The sequence below is a fragment of the Phacochoerus africanus genome, chromosome 2, assembly GCF_016906955.1.
Source record: "Phacochoerus africanus isolate WHEZ1 chromosome 2, ROS_Pafr_v1, whole genome shotgun sequence".
NCBI classification, from domain to species: domain Eukaryota; kingdom Metazoa; phylum Chordata; class Mammalia; order Artiodactyla; family Suidae; genus Phacochoerus; species Phacochoerus africanus.
In genome coordinates, this window is record NC_062545.1 from 72,406,840 (window position 1) to 72,427,865 (window position 21,026).

The window sequence follows — 21,026 nt, forward strand, 5'->3', positions numbered from 1 at the left end:
TACTCTAATCTCTCCTCCATTGCTCACTAGCTGTGTCCTTTATCTACTCATTAACTTTCACCTTATAAAAGACAATAATATTTATTCTGTCCAAACAAAGGTGTTGTGAAGATTAAATGAGATGGCATGAAGGTATTTTATAAAATATAAAGTGCAACACAAATATAAAGTGATTTTTTTTAAATCATTATATATATATCCCATATAGGTCTCTTCTACTTCAGAACGACAGTTTTCTCAACAGAAAATCTGGTCCAGAATTCTAGAGTAAAAATATGTGGTATAAATGTTAAGAGTCTTACGACGAGCCCAGAATGACCCACACCTTTGTAGGTGATGAGAACTTCTTAAGTTTGTTCATATAGTTTGTGTACTTACTGAGCACCAATTATGTGTATGGCATTTTGAGGAGCACAAAGATTTAAGCACAATACAGAGGTTCAGCTTCTCCTCTGGACCTACTGAAGAAGGAATTCTCTTTACCTGTTTAATCAGTGTTTAAAATACTCTGGAAAGAAATGAAAATAATTTCATAAGCTGACCTCAGATTAATATCTATACAAAAAGGTGAAAATGAATGATATGGCTTCAACTTACAAGTTATTTATCATTTTATAACTGTTATCTTCACTTGAATCAGAATTGGAGTTATTGTGAGAAGTGAGCGTCCATTCTGCTGGATCATAGGCTAACTGTATTTTTAAGTTTTTGAGGAACTGCCATAAGGAGTGCCAAGTTAACCTATGACATGCTGGTTTCCATTTTTCAAAATGTCCTTCTTCTTCACTCAAATTCTAAGGATCTAGGTTCTTAAATATTTTAGCACACTAAAACAGGAAGGCAGTGCATCAAGCTGCAGGAGAAGATGGTGGTCTCCATAGGTGGGTGCATGGAGCATACCAGTGTTGGCAAAAAGGCAAAATTCATAAAGCATTAAAGTTGTACATCAAGAGCTAAGACGCCTAATGATGTCTAAAGAAAATATGAAGCTTCCAGAGCCACCAGAAGGACAAACATACAACAATTAATTTTAGTGGATCTCAAACCTGTCTTAAATCAACAACCTTCTACTCATGTTGATATCTTGATTAAATATCAAGATGCAAAATACACACACGAGAAGATAATTCCAGCTGGTAAACATGACCTGGACATATGTAAGAATGTATTTAACACATGCACACCCAGCATGTTTTCAGGTAACAGGAGGAAGATGCAGCACATTTTCTTTCTTGTTAAAGCACTGTCCTTAAATGAAACCTGGGGTACTCAAAACAGGATTCAGGTTTACACACGAAAGCATGGGAAGAAGTGTCAGATGGCTGTGGAAGCATGTGTGTTTCTGAAAAGTAAAAAAACTCAAGAGGGATAAACTGAAATGGCCTGCCTTATCCATCTTGCTTAGTGAAACTAGATCAAATTCTCATTACAGAAATTAAGCTTCACTGTACTATTGTACCTCTCCTTCACAGCATCAGTCACAGTTGTGATTTAAAATGTTTTTACATTTATTTGGTCAATTTCTTTCCCTCTCTAGATTATAAACTCTATAAAGAGTGACGTACAATATTAATCACCACTTGTACCCCCTGTGCCTCCTACAAGGCATGACATGCAAATATTTGTGAGCAAATGAACTTATTGAATGAATGAGAAAAACTTTTCTTACACAAAGCATACTGGCAGGATAACATTTACAAATCCATTGCTTCTTGAAAAACAGAAATTATGTGCCTAATTTCTACTCTACAGTCTAAATACCAATGCCTGAAGACCTCACAGTCATTTTACAAATCTTTTTATATATATCTTCATTAATCACATCTGTTTACCTGTGCTCTTCTAAATAACATTTTAGTTACATTTTTGAAACACTTCCTGCCATTAACCTCATCTCTAGAATACTGGCTAATATGAAGCACCTGGATTTCAGGAACACAGACCTGAAACCAACACACCAAACTAAACTGTTATGTAAATGACAGAAATGACACATTTTGGTCTGTAATGGATCTCTAAACTACTTTTGGACTTTTTTACTTTTACGACTAAAATGCTGTCACTGGATTATAGTCATTTTGAGCCCATGATAACTGAATTACAGATAAAAAAAGGGCTAAAGTTTTCCAATAATCTGTACAAAGGCCAACCTTTGAAGGTTATCACCAGTTTGAGATTTTCTAGGTTTCTATCAACTTATCTGGTCAAGGTGGACTTCACTTTATGAGACAATTATGTCTTGAAAATGCTATAAACTTAATTTTTACAAATAAAACTATATTTTGTTTGTAAATCTCACCTTGGTCTGGATTCTAGCTCTTCCATTTTTCATGTGTGTGCCCCAGAGCAAGTGATTTAAAATTCCTCAGCTTCAGTTTTCTCACAGATAATGCTCCCTATATCATAAGTTTGTTTTGAGGCTTCCAACGATAAATGGGCCTCACTCAAGCATGCTCAGTGTCCCCTTCCTTTTTACCCCTTCCTATTCAGGAATTCTATTAGGACTCTGCAAAGAAAAAGAAAAAGTTTGGCAAAATTATGCCCTTTATTTGCCTTATTAATAAACCTGAATTTTTAGGCTTTATTTAAATTTACTTACTACTTTAAAGTCTCAAATAATACAGAGATTTATCACTAGGATATTATAGAAATGAAGAGTACAGATTAACTAAAATGCCACATAAGTAAAAACTACACTTAATCAATGGGATATCCCAACCATATAAACCAATCAGCTGTAAAGGAGTCAACAGCAGAAATCTGATATTATCTTTAGATCATATAATTAAGGTAAGCAGAAATCAGATCTCATCTTCCTTTGGTCAAGGTATGAATGAAGATTCAAAAATACAAAACAGGGAAAGGGAAAAAGCCAGTAAATGAACAATGGGCAAAACTAAGATTCCAAAATTTTTATATTCATTTAAGTATCTCACATCTAAAATTTTACTCAAATTTAAGAAAGAACCAAACCATAGAGGAGTAAGCCAACAACAAAGTTACTAGGTCAATAAAGAGAATAAAGCCCCTAGGTTTTGCCTCCAGTTTTGAGGAAAAACTGCCAATGTCTTGATAAAGGAAAGATCAGGCAGCAAGCTCTGCCCTAACAGAGTCCCCACCTGGCAGCCAGGTTTTTCAAGCAAATTTTGAGAATTCTCTAGCTTCCCACTTTCTATCTAATTATAGAACTTTATGAAAACCATTCTCTCTCACACATACACATTCTCTTTCTCTTTTCCTCTCTTTCTGTGTCTCTCTTTTAAATCCTTTAGTGTTATGATACAGAAGTAAGAGGTATGGATACATCTGACAATCTTCCCCAGAAAAGAATGGTAAATTCGAAAATCTCCATTCTGTACATATGTGCTATTATTCTAAAAACAATAATCCCATAAGCCCTACATTAAGTAACATTATAACACACTTTCCCTAAAAGAGCTTAAAGCATTTACAATCTAGAAACTACAGTATATGGTTAAATATATATGCTAGAATCTAACCATCCAAATAAGTATTGAGGTATATATCTCAGATTGATTTTGGAACTCTTTTTTGGGGAGTCATCAGAGTCTGTGATACATTTTATTCAACTAAATTCCACAAATAAGATTCTTTGCTAGGCTCTGGGTATGCGTTACCATACATTACTATGTAGTTCATGGTACAACAGAATAGCCCCAAACCAACTATTAACGACTGATGAGTGTTTTAATGAATTAACAAACATTTACAGATTTTCAGGATGAATCATTTTTAGAAATGATTGCAAGTCACACAAACAGCACCATAAAGGAAAGAACTGTGTTTACCATAAAAATAACAAATTTGCTCTGAAACCAGGAGTCTAAAATGTTTTAAAAAATAAGAAAGTGACTGATATAATTAGGTGAGTCTGTAATACATCCTCTTTAAAGAACAATTCCAACCAGAGGTACAAAATTCACCCTTTTCATTTTGTGGATATGGAAATAAAGGTCCAACAGGACTGAATAAGCTCCTACTGACACACAGCACACAGTCAGCATCACACCTCCCAGAGGCTTAGATTAGAAGCCTCCCTTTAGCACTCTGTGTAGGAAACACAACTTTTTTTCAAGGGGAGGTGCTTTATTAGCCTTTACATCTCAAACATCTGACAACTTTCTGAGCTCAGAGAGGTTTACATCAAGCCACAAACTATTAGAATAGTTGAATAAAGCAAAACTGGGATCTTGATCTATACCATGCACTGGTTTTTTTGTTTTGTTTTGTTTTTTCATGCAACCCTTCCAACAGCTCTTTTCTACTTGCTCCTACTATTCTCCAACATTTTAATTAATTTTAAAACTGCAGAGTTCCTGTTGTGGCTCAGCAATAACGAACCTGACTATATTCATGAGGATGCATTGCTAAGTGAGTTAAGGGTCCAGTGTTGCCATGAGCTGTGGTGTAAGTCACAGACACAACTCAGATCCCATGTTGCTGTGGCTATGGTGTAGGCTGGCAGGTGCAGCTCCAATTCAGTCCCTTGCCTGGGAACTTCCATATCCCTCAGTTGTGATCCATAAATAAATAAATAAATAAAGCTTTGTTTTCTTGAACTATTACAAGAGCAGTATTCTTGGAACCTAAAATCAAGGAAACAGCTAGCTTTTTCAGTTTTGCATTATCTTAACTATACATTCCTTTTTCAGCTTTAAAATTAGTGATTTTTGGTGCTTTTAATACTCTAAGATTCAATCAATTAAGTACTTTTGAAGCACTTACAGTCTACCTAACACTGCTAAATCCTACTACATAGATTTGAAAAGGAAAAAAAAAAAAAAATCTAACCTTGCCTTCAAATACAGCACTGACATGGTGAGGCTATTAGTGCATTCTGAGTGCTAGCTAGAACTGCCTAACTTGGGCACAGCACCAACCTTATCTAGGTCTAGATAAAAAAGAGATTTTCAAATTATGCTTCAGAATTTCTATAAATGTGATGCTACAACCACTGGCCCTAGGGGGACAGAGTCAAGCCGCCTGAGTCACTTCCACTTGTCCTATCCACCTACCCTTTCCAAGCGCAACCCCAAAGTGGGTGCTGTGTGAAAAAACATTGAAATACACTCAGAAAACTTAAGGACCACTCTAAAATTCTGTGATAGTCTGTTATTGTTTTTTAATCTGTATTTTAATCACTGGTAGCTATGTCAATGATGGTGAAGACCGAGCCTCTCCCTATGAAATTTACAGACCACACAAAGGATCCTATCCACTGTGGACACTATACTTTATCTGTAAAACCTGACTCAGTTTGGCTTTTCTCTGTGGAATAACTAAAGCATATCACTACTGAATCTAGGTCTGTACAGTTACTCCTGAGGTTTCTCTTAGTGAATACAAAGGTGGTCAGTACCCATTCATGTAAGGTGAAATATTTCTTTTCTCAATACAAGCAGTTAGGCTTCCTGCTGTCTTTCTCATGTTATTATATGCAAATATAGGGACTGTTCTATATACCCACTATTGAGCAGTTGCCAAAACTGTTCAACCTCTCTTCTTTGCTGGCTGCTCTCCCCTTCTTTTCCTTAACAGTGTTCTCTGCACACCTCTCCTCTGCTGGGTTAATCTCCACTGGTTAATCCTAAGCCTCAATTGCCTTGTTCCATCAATTATTCTCCTTCTTATCTGATATTCTTTCATAAAATAACAATTTCTTTTCTGTCTTAGCCTTCCCATTACTTCACTAAATCTTTATTATACTGTTGATGATCCATGGCTTATGATACACCGAGTGACACTTTAGGAAGCAGCTTTACTGACACTATAACTATGTTTTTTACTGTAGGTAAGGTATAAAGGATATTGCCCGACCCCCTCTAAATAAGGCCACATGAGAAATTTCTTTTCTATGTAGTGTCCAAGAAAACTTAGCTTTCCCTAATGATCTAGTAAGTTTTCATCTTATAGAGAATAAAAAAAAATTATGTCTTGTCATATTTCTTTTCCCCTGGTTCTGGCTACAAAGAAACCTGGGGTCAGATTTTATAGATGAGTTTTAATAAATTTGAAGATCTTCACATATTCAAGGCTTAAGTAATTTCATGCTGGGTTTTCATTTTATATTTCTGGTGGCTCTAATTTTAAATCTTAAATTTCTTTCTGTTTGGTGAATATACAAAATATATCCTTTTAAATTGCCTCTGATTCTTCATAATACAAGATAAAGTATAAATAAAATAAGCTATGGCATTTCTAAACCCACTGAATAATATCTATGCTTAACAAAGACCTGTGCAATTAAAATTTTATTTTTCTATTGAAAAAAGGAAGCAGAGGAATATAGCTTATTAGATCATCTGGTCTAATTTAGCAGGCATTTGTCTCATTTTACTCCTATTATACATATAATGAATCCATGATCTAAACATGGTCTATTTGCCATTAAATTAATGAAATAAATGAGAAATAACCTTGTTTAAGTCAGAAATACTTTTCATTCTTTGAGTATATTGAGATTTTTGTTTTTTGCTAATTTTCAATTGGACAGTTTGTTTTCCTCTTTGAACACACATTTATCTGATGGTTCTATTAAAAAGTAACTGTAGAAGTAACAAGGAGTAAAGACTGAGATAGTAAAAATGGCTACAAAGGGAAGTTATGACACATCTCTTTGAGTTTGAATGGAAATCCTGGTGGATGAGAGTCCATGTCTGTGATACTGTGTTTCTAATTCCTTTTCATGATAATAGGCACCTTTCTGGATACCTATTCATATCATTTAATAAAAATTTACCCAGTATGTGCTGTATAGGAAACACATGGCAATTTTAAAGTACTCTACAGAAACACGGAGTTTCTTTACCCAGTTAGAATGTATGGTAATGAGAAGCTACTACTTTTGTTGTACAACAATGAAGACCCATCATCTAAAACAAATACAGCGCATTCTCCCTATTTGTGGTAAGTTATGTTCCATTATGTCACTGAAAACACTGAATTTACTAATACTGAATACCACTATTCTTAGGGGGAGTACAAGGATTACTGCAAACCTCTGGTCCCATGTTCTTCAACTCATCAAAAATATATAACCTCATTTTATGTATGTTTCTGTCTAAAGACAAGCGCTTCAGCACTATGCTTGGGAGTCATTTTTAATATCGCAATTACCAACAAAAAGCACAAAAACATGAAGAATGTGGCACTAAACAAACTGGGAGAAGTTACGTATTTATAGGATGAAAGCAGAAAAAGAAGGCACAGCATCACTGAAAATGTGTACATGGGGCAAATCAAATTTTTCATCACGCTGCAAATGTCTAGGATAGTGCCACTGAGTATTCACTGTGAGGCTGCAAATAAATTTTAGCAAGCAGGCACATCTGCAAACACAGGAGTTCCTGTCATGGCACAGTGGTTAACGAATCTGACTAGAAACCATTACCGTAAGCTGTGGTGTAGGTCGCAGACGAGGCTTGGATCCCACGCCACGGTGGCTCTGGCGTAGGCCGGTGGCTACAGCTCCAATTGGACCCCTAGCCTGGGAACCTCCATATGCTGTGGGAGTGGCCCTAGAAAAGACCAAAAAAAAAATCTGCAAATTAAGAAGATCGACTATATGAGTCACATATTTCAGTGTAGTCTCTGATTTAATTGCCACCAAAAGAAAGAGATCTGGAAAGCCCTAGTAAATACTAATGAGTTGCTGTCTGGACTAGAGTGCTTCAAGAAGTAATAAGATGTCCGAGGTTTTCATAAGTTGGTATTGTTAAAAAAGGTTACTTCCTACCTGGTATATTCTAAAAGGGATGTAACGAAATCCATTTTCTTCTGCAGGATATTCCATGAGTTTCCGATTGATGGCCCAAAACTGGTCAAATCTGTCTGTAATGATAAATTATTTATCAAAAATGAACATTATAATTTAATACTTCACATGAAGAGATGAAAGTTACTAAACATCCATCCTCAGAGAAGTTTCCGAAAGGGCATTATTTATATATTATTTCTTCTTAAACTTAACTTTCCATAACTAAACATGAAGCAAGATATAAAATTAATTTTTTCCTACATTGTTGCTTCCTCTTCCTAGATATTTCCATAGACTTTTTTTTTCCTCATAAGAGAAACCCTACACAGATTATAATTATTTACATTATCAAGACAAAAAAAACAGGTAGAGATGAATGTCTTGATTCCCTTGTCCCTACTCCTACTGTCTGTCTAAACTATAAAGGCACAGCTTCAAGTGACCTTAATTTTAATCAGAGCTTGTTTAAAGAAACAAAGTTAAAATAACAAACAGTACACACTGAACAGCAAAAAGATAAAATTATAGGACAGGCTTTGAAAGAAATGTTAAACTGACAAATAATCGTCAGTTGCAGCTTAATCTTAGATTGATTAAGCAACTCCTTTTTTAAAAACTTCAGGCTTGGAGTTCCCATTGTTGGCTCAGTGGGTTTAGAACCCAGCTAGTACCCATGAGGATGAGGGTTTGATCTCTGGCTTTGATCACTGGGTTAAGGATCTGGCGTTGCTGCAAGTTGCAGCACAGATCACAGATGTGGCTTGGATCCAGTGTTGCTATGGCTGTGGCAAAGGCCAGCAGCTTATGCCACAGATGTGTCCATAAAAAGGAAAAATAAATAAAAATAAAAATTACAGACTTGATTAAAAAAAAACTACTTTATGGATATATAATTCACATACCATAAAACCACCCTTCTGAAGTATATTACTGAATGGTTTTCAGTATATCTGGAGTTGAGCAACCACTGCAAATACCTAATTTCAGAGCATTTTCATTATCCCCAAGAGACCTATACCAATGAATAGTTACTCCCTGTCCCCTCCTCGATCCTCTGGAAATCACTAATCTCTATTCTATTCCAGACATTTCATACAGGAATTATATAATGTAGTCTTTTGCATTTTTTTTTAAACTATCTTTTCAAGGTTCATTCAGGTTGTAGCATGTATGAGAACCTCATTAGTTTTTATGACCAAATTATATGGAGACACCACATTGTTTACCCATTTATCAATTTATGGACATTTGAGTTTTCGGCTATTCATGAACATTCACATACAAGTTTTTGTGTGGATGTATATTTTCAATTTTCTTGAGCATATTACGAAGGAATGGAATTGCTGAGTTAACGTGGTAACTATTTAACTGCCATATGCTAACTATATTTTGAGGAACTGCCAAACTATTTCTAAAGTGGCTGTACCACTTTCCATTCCTACAAATAATATGTGAGGGTTCTGATTTGTCCACATCCTTGCCAACATGTTATTGTTTGTCTTTCTTATTACAGTCATCTAGTGGGTGTGTTATTGTCTGTCTTCCTTATTATAGTCATCCCAGTGGGTGTGAAGTCGTATCTCTTTATGGTTTTGATTTTCATTTCCCTAAAGACTAGTTATGCTGAGTATCTTTTCATTTGTTTACTGGTTATTTACATATTTTCTTTGGAAAAATGTCAATTAAATCCTTTGCCCCCCTTTTAATTGGTTTTTTTGTCTTTCTGTTACTGAGTATTATAAAAGTTCTCTATGTAGTCTGTGTACAAACCCCTTATCTGATAAATAATATACTATTTTTTCCTTCATTCTGGGTTTTGTGTTAACTCACTCAGAATTTTTCCTTAAAATATTTTTACACACAGAATTTCATCTCTGAATTAAACTTTTGTAAAGCACATGAATGCTCCAGAATCTCACATCGGCCCTGGTGTTAAAGCTTATTCTCCACTACTAGACTCAACCCAACTAACTGGCAATCTATTCATACTGCTTAAGTACCACAATTATATATATAAAAAACAAGTTTAGTTAGTTGTCCTATATGACTATGATAGGCTCTAGGCCTTCTTTACTCTCATCTTCAACTCCAATCTGGGAAAAGACTCATACAACATTAGAACTGGTAGGATAGGGAATTAAGAGCCCAGTCAGTCCAGGGCAATTTCACAGATGAAAACTAATTCCAGGTTATTATGAGTTTAGTTAAGAACCAAGACCACAGAAGTCCACAACCATTTCAGCAGTTGTAACCATCAAACTGTCTTAATGCTGAGTAGCTCATTTAACCACAGTCCGTTCATATATAAATCAATTCTTCATTTAATGCTTTTAAAAAGATATCTTTCTCTCTCAAGTATCAAGCAAGAATAGCTAAATAAAATTATTCTTCATGCATAGCTGAAGTTTAACCCACTGTCTCATCATTAAATCTCTAGGACCTACCACAGTACATAACATATGCATAGTGTATGCATAACATATGCTCTTGAATCAAAGAATGAATAACAGAGTACAGGGTGTATAACTTTTCATTAAAAATTTTGGGATTCTAATCCTAAGTCTACAACTAAATAGCTATACGACTAGAAACAAATCAGCTAAAAATTCTACCCTAATTCACTTACAGATGAGATAAAGGAGTTAAACAGTTCAGTTAGACCTTCTAAAAATAAAGTTTTGTAATTATTTAAGATACCCTCTTTATTAAAATATAACATTAAAAACCATAAGCAAACCTTTATAAAAGGAAAGATTTACACTGTTTCTAACAGAGAGGGGAAAAAGTAGGTTAAAGCAATGATTCTTAACTAGGGAAGATTTTGCTCCTGTGTGGGTCTGGAGACATTTCTGGATGCCATCAATATATGTGTGTGTTATTAGCATCAGTGGGTAAAGGACAGGATGCTGCTAAACATACTACAATGCACTAAACAGAGAGCTCCCCACAACCAGGAATTATCTGACCTAAAATGCCAATAGGGCTAAAGGAAGGAAAACGAATACAATAACTAAATAAATGAAGTATAGAAAGGTGCTTAGTAAAAAGCTTTCACATATCTATACTGCAAAGAAAGTAAATGGAAAGTAGAAACAGTATTGTGCACAGTAACAATTTACTGACTCTCAGCTCCATGTTCACCCTTTAGCATGTGCACTGCCATAAAGAACACGGTTTCTTCAAGTATCTCTGCTCTGACAACCACATGAAGCTTTCTCAGTAGAAAGCAGTGAAAGAATACTGCAGGAAAAAGGGGCTCCTGCCTGCATGGGGACAGGGAAGGACTTCGCCCTTATCAGCACCCTGACTTCCTCTGCAGGCCCATATGAGTGAGTGGCTGGCCTACAGTTTCTGAGGGAGCTGCCATTCCCTCTGCATGCCTATGCCACTTGCTGCTGCTGGTGGCCTGCAGCCCAGATTTTCCTGATTTCCCAGCAACTGCAGACCAGCTCCAATCCAGGCAAAATAATGAACTCCTCTATTAATCCAGTGGGCTGGAATATACCTTCTCAAAGGTTCTAAATCCAGCCTTGGGAAGGAACTCCTTGTAAGTGTGACCTTCCTCTTTAGCCCTCTGGTAACAGATACAGTTTTCTTATGTCTTCAGTTATTTTTTTTTATCAGAGTTTAATAAATAAAGCTATATATATATAAAACTTAACCTGGTTAACCCTCTGTGTGATTTCTATCTCCTGACTATACCTGGTCTGATACAACTATGTTTAAAAGGAATTAAGACATAATAAGAGATCTGTATTAATATTTCTTTAATCTTTTAATCAAAATGTCATGTTCTTATATAAAGTAGGCATTTCCACAAAACACTAAAAGCATTCCAACCAAGAATAATCTACCTTTTATGTGTCATATTTATTAACAAATAAGACACAAAAGAAGGAATTAAAAGAAAATCTGTGCTGAGAAGTTTATAACCAAATGTCTTTCACACTGGGTTTTGTAACAACTAGTATCTCTTTTATTCCTTAGTCAATAATTAAAGTTGGAATAAACATGTACTGCTAACTTCCTACATATTGATGAATTAAGTACATACCAACCTGTTACCAAGCAATATTTTGAATACTGGAACTATGTTATTAGTTATTATATTAAGTTGTACATTTAGTTGTGTTATTGGCCATGAAAACAGTACTTAGAAGTAGAAGAAGCTCAATGGTCTTTAGCTGCTCATTTTTTAAACTGTAAATTTAGGTAAATGTTCATCTATTTCAAGAGCTCTCAAATTAATTTAGTTCTAATTCTAAAACAAAACAAGTAACTAAGTAGAAGAAAATTAAAACTAGCAGCTTAAAAAGAATGAGAGAAAAGAAGGTAACTTATACACTTCTTGCCAGAGCTATTAAGAATATGATATGTTGGTTTCTGTTTAACATTCACTTAGGAAGGCTATTCAATCGGGGGTCACAAAATTGAAGGGCTGTGTACAGAAAGGCAATTTTATTAAAAAAAAAAAAGATATTAAAAATAGAATTCCTCAAAATCCTGGTAGGTACCAATCTTTTTCTCATTCTCTGCTGCATTAAACTTTTTTTTTTTTTTTTTACAGTCATACCAGTGGCAGATGGAAGTTTCTGGGCTAGGGGTCGAATTGCAGCTGCAGCTGAGGCCACAGCGACATCAGATCTGCTACCTATTCTGCAGAATGAGGCAACACTGGATGCTTAACCCACTGAGAGAGGCCGGGGATCAAACGTGTATCTTCATGAAGAATATACTGGGTTCTTAGCCTGCTGAGCCACAATGGGAACTCTGAATCAACCTTTTATATTGGTCTTGCAAATTTAAAAAAATCCAGATTTTTTTTTTTTTTTAAATCAGAGATCTTCCAAAGAAACATGAGAAATAAACTGATTAATTTGTATTTTTTTGTTCCTCACATGGAAAAAATTGCAGAAAAAAGTGGCAATTTTAAAGGATGTATCTGTTCTTTCACTTAAACTTTTATTAAGAGCTCAAGGCATATTTGAGCTCAAGGCAAATTTTTGAACATTCGAATGTAACAAGTAATGTATTTGTCTACAAGATCCCACAGGAGACGTGAAAGACACCTAAGGGACTGCAACTCAGCTTGAATTCCATAAAGCCTCAGTTCCATAATGTGGCACTGATGCCTGGGGAAAAAAAACAAAGGAAAGGGGTGATACAGCCTCCACATCCACATCATCCCCCTCTGCTCAGTTGCATCAGTGATGTCAAAAAGAACAGATTTACCGCACTCTAAGTGTCAGATCCTTTTGGCCCGACTTTAAGCTTTTCTTTGAAGAGTGTAAGGACAAAATGGTTGAAAATCACTACTGAAGGGAACTCACTCTTCACAACATTTTGCATTTATCAACAGTATTATTCAAATTAGTACTATAAGTGGCCATGTAATATATGCAGTATTTTGACCAGAGGCTTTCAAAATTTGTAACAGAAAGCATATCTAAGTATAGGCATATTTGAATTAATTTCTTCATACGTAATATATTAAAAATCTTTGTAAAGCAAATAGGGGAAAAGACCAGTAATTACTGGTAGGTGCCAAACACAGGTGTGTTAAATAAGTGACCCGTATCGTCAAACTCATTGTCCTCTGAGTCATATGTTAACAGGACAGTTAGGCTGAACCGGGGCAGGGGGCATCCTCTGTACAACAGCACATCCCCTGGTGCTTGGATGCTACTCATCACACAGCTACACCCACATGTTTCTATGTGTTCTTCTGTTTGAGGTTTCAAGTTGCTGAGATATATCTGGTGGGGAGGCTCTAACCAAAGCAAAGAAGCTTTGCAAAGGCTTCAAGACCCCTACAAATCCTTCATGAAGACAGAAGTAGGCAGGACTAGCAAGCTGGCCCCTGCATTAAGGTTGAGGAGAGAACCAATCCAGGAGAAGGCCAATCCTTAACCCTGTACATAAACACTCTTCATAGCAGGAGGCTTGTACCCTGGGGAAATTTGTTGTTTGAGTGACTCAGAAGAGCAATAAAACCTGGGTCTGAGGGAAATTTGGGCCTGGACCATCCCTGTCTTCATAATGAAGTGAGAGAAGACATTTACATAGTCTTCCTTTAAGCCATGGAGATACATTCCAAGACCTCCAGTTGATGCCTGAAACTGTGGCTAGTGCTGAAACCTGTGTGTGTGTGTGTGTGTGTGTGTTTCCCATACCTGAACACCTATAAAAAAGTTTAATTTACAAACTAGAAACAGGAAGAGAATATACTGCCTGTCAGCAGCACTGATGCTTTGGGACAATTCTTAAGTAAAATAAGGGTTACCTGAACACCAGCACTGGGATACCACAACCCTTGACGTGATAACTCGGCTACCCTGTGGCTAATGGGAGAGTAGCATACACAGTGTGGACAGGCTGGAATCACCTCTTATAATTTGCATACCAAGGTGAGACAGAGCTAGCTTTCATCATGCTACTCAGAACTGTGCACAATTTAAAACTTACGAATTGTTTATTTCTGGAATTTTTCATTTAATATTTTCAGACCACATGCATCCACAGGTAACTGAAACAGTAGAAAATGAAACCACGGCTAAGAAGGGACTACCATACTCCTCTGTCCTTAAAAAAAAATAAGTGCTGCAGTCTGGATAACTGACTTCAAGGAGAGGAATATATAAATATATATATATATACATTTTAGGGTGCAATTCTCTCTGTATTCACTGCTACTACTTTCATCTAAACCACTATTATCTCTGTATCTGAACCACTGTGACATCCTCCTAGTTGGTCTCTGCCCTTCCACTTGTATCCCCAATATACAGCATCCTGAATGCTCTTTTAAAACATAAACTGGGAGTTCCCGTCATGGCGCAGTGGTTAACGAATCCGACTAGGAACCATGAGGTTGTGGGTTCGGTCCCTGCCCTTGCTCAGTGGGTTAACGATCCGGCGTTGCCGTGAGCTGTGGTGTAGGTTGCAGACGCGGCTCGGATCCCGCGTTGCTGTGGCTCTGGCGTAGGCCAGTGGCTACAGCTCCGATTTGACCCCTAGCCTGGGAACCTCCATATGCCGCGGGAGCGGCCCAAAGAAATAGCAAAAAGACAAAAAAAAAAAAAAAAGCATAAACTGAATCATACCATTAATGAATAAATTTCCAAACATTTTTCTAATGGGCCAGAATGACTAAGGCTTTATGACATACTTTAACAATGATTATCTGAAGTACCTGAATCATTAAAAAGAAAAAAAATCATTAAAAAGAAAAAAAAAAATCCTTACTGGCTGCAAATGGGGCAGACTGCATGAAACCCAAATTGTGCATCAAAGCAACTATCATGTCAATAATAAAATACCTTCTTCCCAGGAAGCAGGTTCCTTTTGGGCCCCACTCCACCCCCTTGCACAGACCCCTGGCATCCCTCTGAGATTTCACTGCCTACTAGTCTGCTTACTTACTAAAGCTCTAAGTTACACTAGTTTTCTTTTCTGTCCCTAGAAAACACCAAGCTTGTTCCCATATCACAGCTTCAGTAGCCCAGAATCCCCACTTTTCTCATCTTCACAGAGCTGCTTCTTTCTCATCATTCAAGTCTCAACAAAAGGGCCACCACCTCAGGGAAGATTTTCCTCACAATTCTAGCTAAAGCATTGTTCTATTTTCTTTACCATTGTTACACTTACCATTCTTGGAAATTACCCTATTTATGTGCTTAATTATTACTGTCTCTCTCTCCCAACTAAAATATAAGTTTCATGAGAGCAAGGCCTTTGTCTTCAACACTAGAAAGTTCATGGCACAAAGTACAGGCTCAATGCATGTTTGTTAAGTGACTAAATAAGCAAATGACTGATTCAGACAAATGGGGAGCAACAAAAAAGAATCTCGAATGTAGCAGAGCACAGAAGAAAGAGCAGACACTCTGGAACCACACTGCCTGGGTTTGCTTCCAGACCCTGCCATTTAATAGCTAGGAGAGTTGAGCAACATATTTTTAAACTTCTGTATCAATTTCCTCATTTGTAAAATCAAGATATTAATAGTATTCATAAAGTAATTGGAAAGAATAAAGGAGTTAATATATACAAAATACTCGGAAGAGTACTTGGCACAAAGTCAGTGCTACATAAAGGTTTTGTCTCTTAGGCTGCCTCAGATTCAATAAGAAAAGACACAAAGCTTCTGAACTGAGAAACAAAGTAAGTGAAGGGTTAAAGTAGTGTGGGAAAGTGGTTCTGCCAAAACCCCATCATCATAAGATTGTTGGAGTGTTCAGCCTGGCTCATCACCAAGGAGTTCGCAACACTCACAAGAAATTCGACGTGAAAGCTGCCTCCTGAAGTTATGCAATTGACTGGCCTTTGCTAGCCACAGTGGGGTGAACAAGAGCCATAACACAATCCAGCTGTAACATTTTACAACACCAAACTCCCTCTGCACCCCCTTCTGCTTCCTCCAATGCTTTCAACTACCCTGTAAGGCCCTATCGTCTCACTCTGGGGGAACAATTTAGTTGCCATTTACCTTCCATCAATTTCCAATGTGTTCATCTCCAAGTACACCATGAAATGGTGGAGGGAGCAGGAAAGGTCCAAAAGCACTGAGCAGTCCTCCAGTTTTGTCAGGCTAGTCTGAGTTCCACCTCTACTAACATTAAGATCTAAAATATTCCTTCTCAATCTCTCTCGCTCCTGACATCTCTTAAAATAGTGGGGAGAGGGAATAAGCATGGTGGGGAAAAAATGAGGTTTTCCTGTTAATCTAGGTGGACAAGAGGTTCACAATTAAAAAAAATATATTGCTGGAAACTTAAAGAAAACTAGTTTTACTAAATATTGTAAAAAAGCAGACTGTAAATTTTAATTTCAACACCACCAGTTAACAAACAGTAACTGTTAGTTACAATACCTTTAATGAATTCCAAGAGTCAATCCCAGTAACTGACTTTATTTTTAAATAGAATTCAATTACTATATTCCAACCAATTAAGAGTCTACATCTAATTTATTTTCAAACTGGACCAATAACAATATAAAAGGATTCAAAATTCAAAAATTTTATAACATAAAAAACCCCCAACTTATTCTATGTGCTCATGTCAAAATTTTAAAAAAAGTAAGAATAACCCTCAATTATATTCAAGTCTCCACAAACTTTAAACGACAATTTTTAAAGTTTGCCAAATAGAGGTTTACAGAGCTGCTGCACAGTGATAGGTGAAGACTAATTAACTAAATGTATTCTGTGTAAATCATCTATAGATTTTTAACCAGATTACCTGATGTTACCTTTTAAAACTACTGAAAATTAAGAAAACATCTTTGCTCTCAGGTTAAATTACGGTTTATGACTTTCCTAAATACAGAGGGCCAGAAATAAATTTAACATGTAATCAAGCCCATTTTCACTTAATTGAGAGCACTCCAAAGTCATAGGACAAAAATAAAAATCTGTTTTAATTTTTGAAAGACCAGCAAAGAGAAAGACGTCCACCATATTACTACACATCTACAATGTTTATGCAGGATATTCTGTCTTCATTCTAATACAAACCCCTCATGCTTCTGATGAGAAACTGTAAACAAAAAAATTCTATTAATAATTACTCACAAACAACAAAAGCTTGGAGTTCCCTTCATGGCGCAGCGGAAATGAGTCCAACTAGAGGGTTTGATGAGGATGTGGGTTTGATCCCTGGACTCAGTTAGTGGGTTGGGTATCCAGCGTTGCTGTGAGCTGTGGTCTAAGTTGCAGACGTGCCTCAGATCCCGTATTGCTGTTGCTGTGGCTGTGGCGTACGCCAGCAGCTGTAGCTCCGATTTGACCCGTAGCCCGGGAACTTCCATATGCCACAGATGTGGCCCTAAAAAGCAAAAATACACAAAAACCAAAAAGCTTAAAAAAGGCGGGGGTGGGGAGAAGCCAGTGGTCACTGGAGATGCAGGATACAATGCACCATTTCTCACTTTTAGCTGCCCACTTGGATCACCTGAGAAGCTTTTTAAAAAAATTAGTATCAGGAACCCACAGACGAGTTATTTCAGACTCCCTGGTAATCTGAAGGTTATAAACATATTCAGAACTAGATCAAGTGCCACACAAAAGGCTGGAAAGGGAGATGAAAGGTGGCAAAAGAAGGAAAAGGAAAAATATAGAAGATATGTGTTACTGTAAACAGTCTTACCGAAATGACAGCATACTATTGATTCGTCATTTAATACTTAACTCAACAAAAATAAAATAATCCCCATCATCCAGAAACAATTATAGCTGGCTAAGTTTACAATAAGAAGTTCACATGGTTAAGTTTACATACAAGAAGAGCTAACTGATTAAAATAACTGTTTAATTTGTTTATATTTCAAATTCCTTTTGTTTAAAGAATACAGTTCCAACACACAGCCTAAATGAGTCACTGTAAAAACTGAACACACTAGTTCTCAAAGGCTGAGCTGGTGGAACAGATGAGAAATTTCATTAATAAACTGGCCTAGGCTTTAAGCTTTCAAACGTATCTTGCAAGGCTGTTGTGATGACCGTGATAATTCATGCAAAGTACCAAGGACAGAACTTGCGGCTTCAATAATGGTCAGTTGCTACTCTAACAGAGAAGCCATTTTATCCAAGAATTCTCCATCACCTCTCTCAGAGCCGTGGTTCCCAAATGTGCTGATTTGCTGCCGAGGGGCTATGTGGCAATGTCTGATGACATTTTTTAAGTCCTGATTGAGAATGAGGAGTAGTGTGATGCTGGCATCTAGTGAGTGGTCAGAGGCCAGGAATGCTGCCAAACATCCTACAGTGCAGAGAAGAGTCCCTCCCCGCCACCACCCCAACATCAAAGAATTACCCGTCCAAAATTTCTAACAGTGCCAAGGTTGAGAAAGTTTACACCAGAGCAGTGGTTCTCAAACCCTGGTGCATCAATCATCTGGAGGGGTGCTGAGCCACAGTTTGCTGGGATCTACCTCAGAGTTTCTAATATACTTGGTTTCTGATGCATTTCTAATCAGTTCCTAGGTAATGCTGATGGTTCTGTCCCATTTGTCTACACTTTGAGAAAGACTGATTGAGAGAAAAATGATGAGGAGCTAATTGACAAAACAAATCTTAGGGAAAGTAAGTATACTTGGAGTTTTCCGTCCTCTTAAGAAGAATTACGATACTGGTTTCAAAACAGAAGATTCACTTAAAAACAAAATATTGGAGTTCCCGTCGTGGCGCAGTGGTTAACGAACCTGAGTAGGAACCATGAGGTTGCGGGTTCGGTCCCTGCCCTTGCTCAGTGGGTTAACGATCCGGCGTTGCCGTGAGCTGTGGTGTAGGTTGCAGACGCGGCTCGGATCCCGCGTTGCTGTGGCTCTGGTGCAGACTGGCGGCTACAGCTCCGATTAGACCCCTAGCCTGGGAACCTCCATATGCCGCGGGAGCGGCCCAAAGAAATAGCAAAAAAAAAGACAAAAAAAACAAAAAAAAACCCAAAATATTAAACTATATATGCATATATACCTTATCATGGTCTTGGCAATGATTTTTTTTCAATCTGACATCAAAAACAAAAGCAACAAAAGCAGAAGTAAACAAGTAGAATTACACTGAACTAAAAGCTTCTGTACAGCAAAAGAAATCAGCAACATGAAAAGGAACTTACTGAATGAAAGAAAATATTTACAAATCATGTATCTGATAAGGGGTTAATATCCAAAATATACAAAGCACTCATACAACCCAATAACAAAAAATCCCTCAAATAATCCAATTTAAAAAATGGGCAGAAGATCTAAATAGACATTTTTGAAGAAGACGGCCAACAGGGAGACAAAAAGTGCTCAACATCACTAATAATCAGGGAAAAGCAAACCAAACTACAATGAAGTACCACCTTATACTTGTTACAATGGCTGTTATCAAAACGACAAGATAATAAGTGTGGCAAGGATGTGGAGAGAAGGAAACCCTGTGTACTGTGGAATATAAACAGGTACAGCCACTATTTTAGTTATTTTTAGTTATTTTATGACTGGAAGTATATAGAGTATATACCAGGGTGACTATGCTTCATAATAATGTACTGCATATGTGAAAGTTGCTAAAAGAGCAGATCTTAAAAGTTCTCTTCACAAGAAAAAGCAATTTTTAGTAACTATGTAAAATGACAGATGTTAACTAGACTTACTGCGGTGGTGATCACTTTGCTATATATATGAATATTAAATCATTATGCTGTACACCTCTATCATGCTCTATGTCAATTATACCTAAATTATCAGCCATAAAAAGAATGAAATGCTATTTGCGGCAAACATGGATGGACCTAGAGATTATCATACTGAATGAGGTAAGTCAGACAGAGAAAGACAAATATCATATGATATCACTTATATGTGAATCTAATAAAAATGATACAGAACTTATCTATAAAACAGAAATTCACAGATTTCAAAACCAATCTATGGTTACCACAGGTGAAACCATTAGCAGAAGTGAAGAATTGGGAAGGTGGGACTAACATATCCACACTACTGTATAAAAGAGATGATAAATGAGAAGCTACTGTTTAGTACAGGAGAATCTACTCAAAAGATCTGTAGTAACTCATACAGGAAAAATGAAAGGATATAAGTTTATGTATGGCTAATTCCCTTTGCTGTACACCTGAAACTAATACAACATTGTAAGCAACGATACTCCAATAAATTTCTTTAAAAATATGGCTTACACAAAAGTGATAGTAGGCTAGGAAGCATAAATTTTTTTAAAGTCTTTTAAAGGTACCAAAAATACATAAAAGATAAGTCAGATAGTCTTTTTTATTGTAGATGATTTGAAATTTTATTTAAAATGACATTACAAACTAAACCTTTGTATTCCTGCAACACTGGAGTTCACTAGAAGTATTTTCAAGTACTGATCAGAGTTTAGACTTAAGTATAAATCTAGTCTTATAGATTTATGTATTTATCAACTGAATCTCATATATAAAAATGTATTCTCTACCACTGATTACCTCTGGGACGTATGACCATTCACTCTTACTAATGGACTCTTTTCAAAAAACTTATGTTAGTATAATTTGTAGTGTATTATGAAATAACTGTCTAAATGTTTTCATCAAGTTTTATTATCTATAATGTTCAATGCCAAGTATACCCAAAGCACTGTAAATTATTACCAAATTTATTTATTCATTCAAATCACGTAATTTCAAAGAGCAATCTTTCTCCAGAAGCCAAACTAAGTATCTTTATGGCTTTATATTAAAACACAAATACATAAACTTTTTAT

At 36.4% G+C, this 21,026-nt stretch overlaps 1 protein-coding gene across 3 annotated transcripts in view; it reads right to left on the reverse strand.

Moving 5' to 3' along the window:
• The window catches only part of ATG5 (autophagy related 5), a 114,548-nt gene that overhangs the window by 41,308 nt on the left and 52,214 nt on the right, over nt 1-21,026 (reverse strand). For all 3 annotated transcript variants that reach the window (XM_047761764.1, XM_047761779.1, XM_047761771.1), the window contains one exon: nt 7,757-7,851. In XM_047761764.1, coding sequence (XP_047617720.1) covers nt 7,757-7,851 — 95 coding nt within the window. The remainder of the gene's footprint in view (nt 1-7,756; nt 7,852-21,026) is intronic.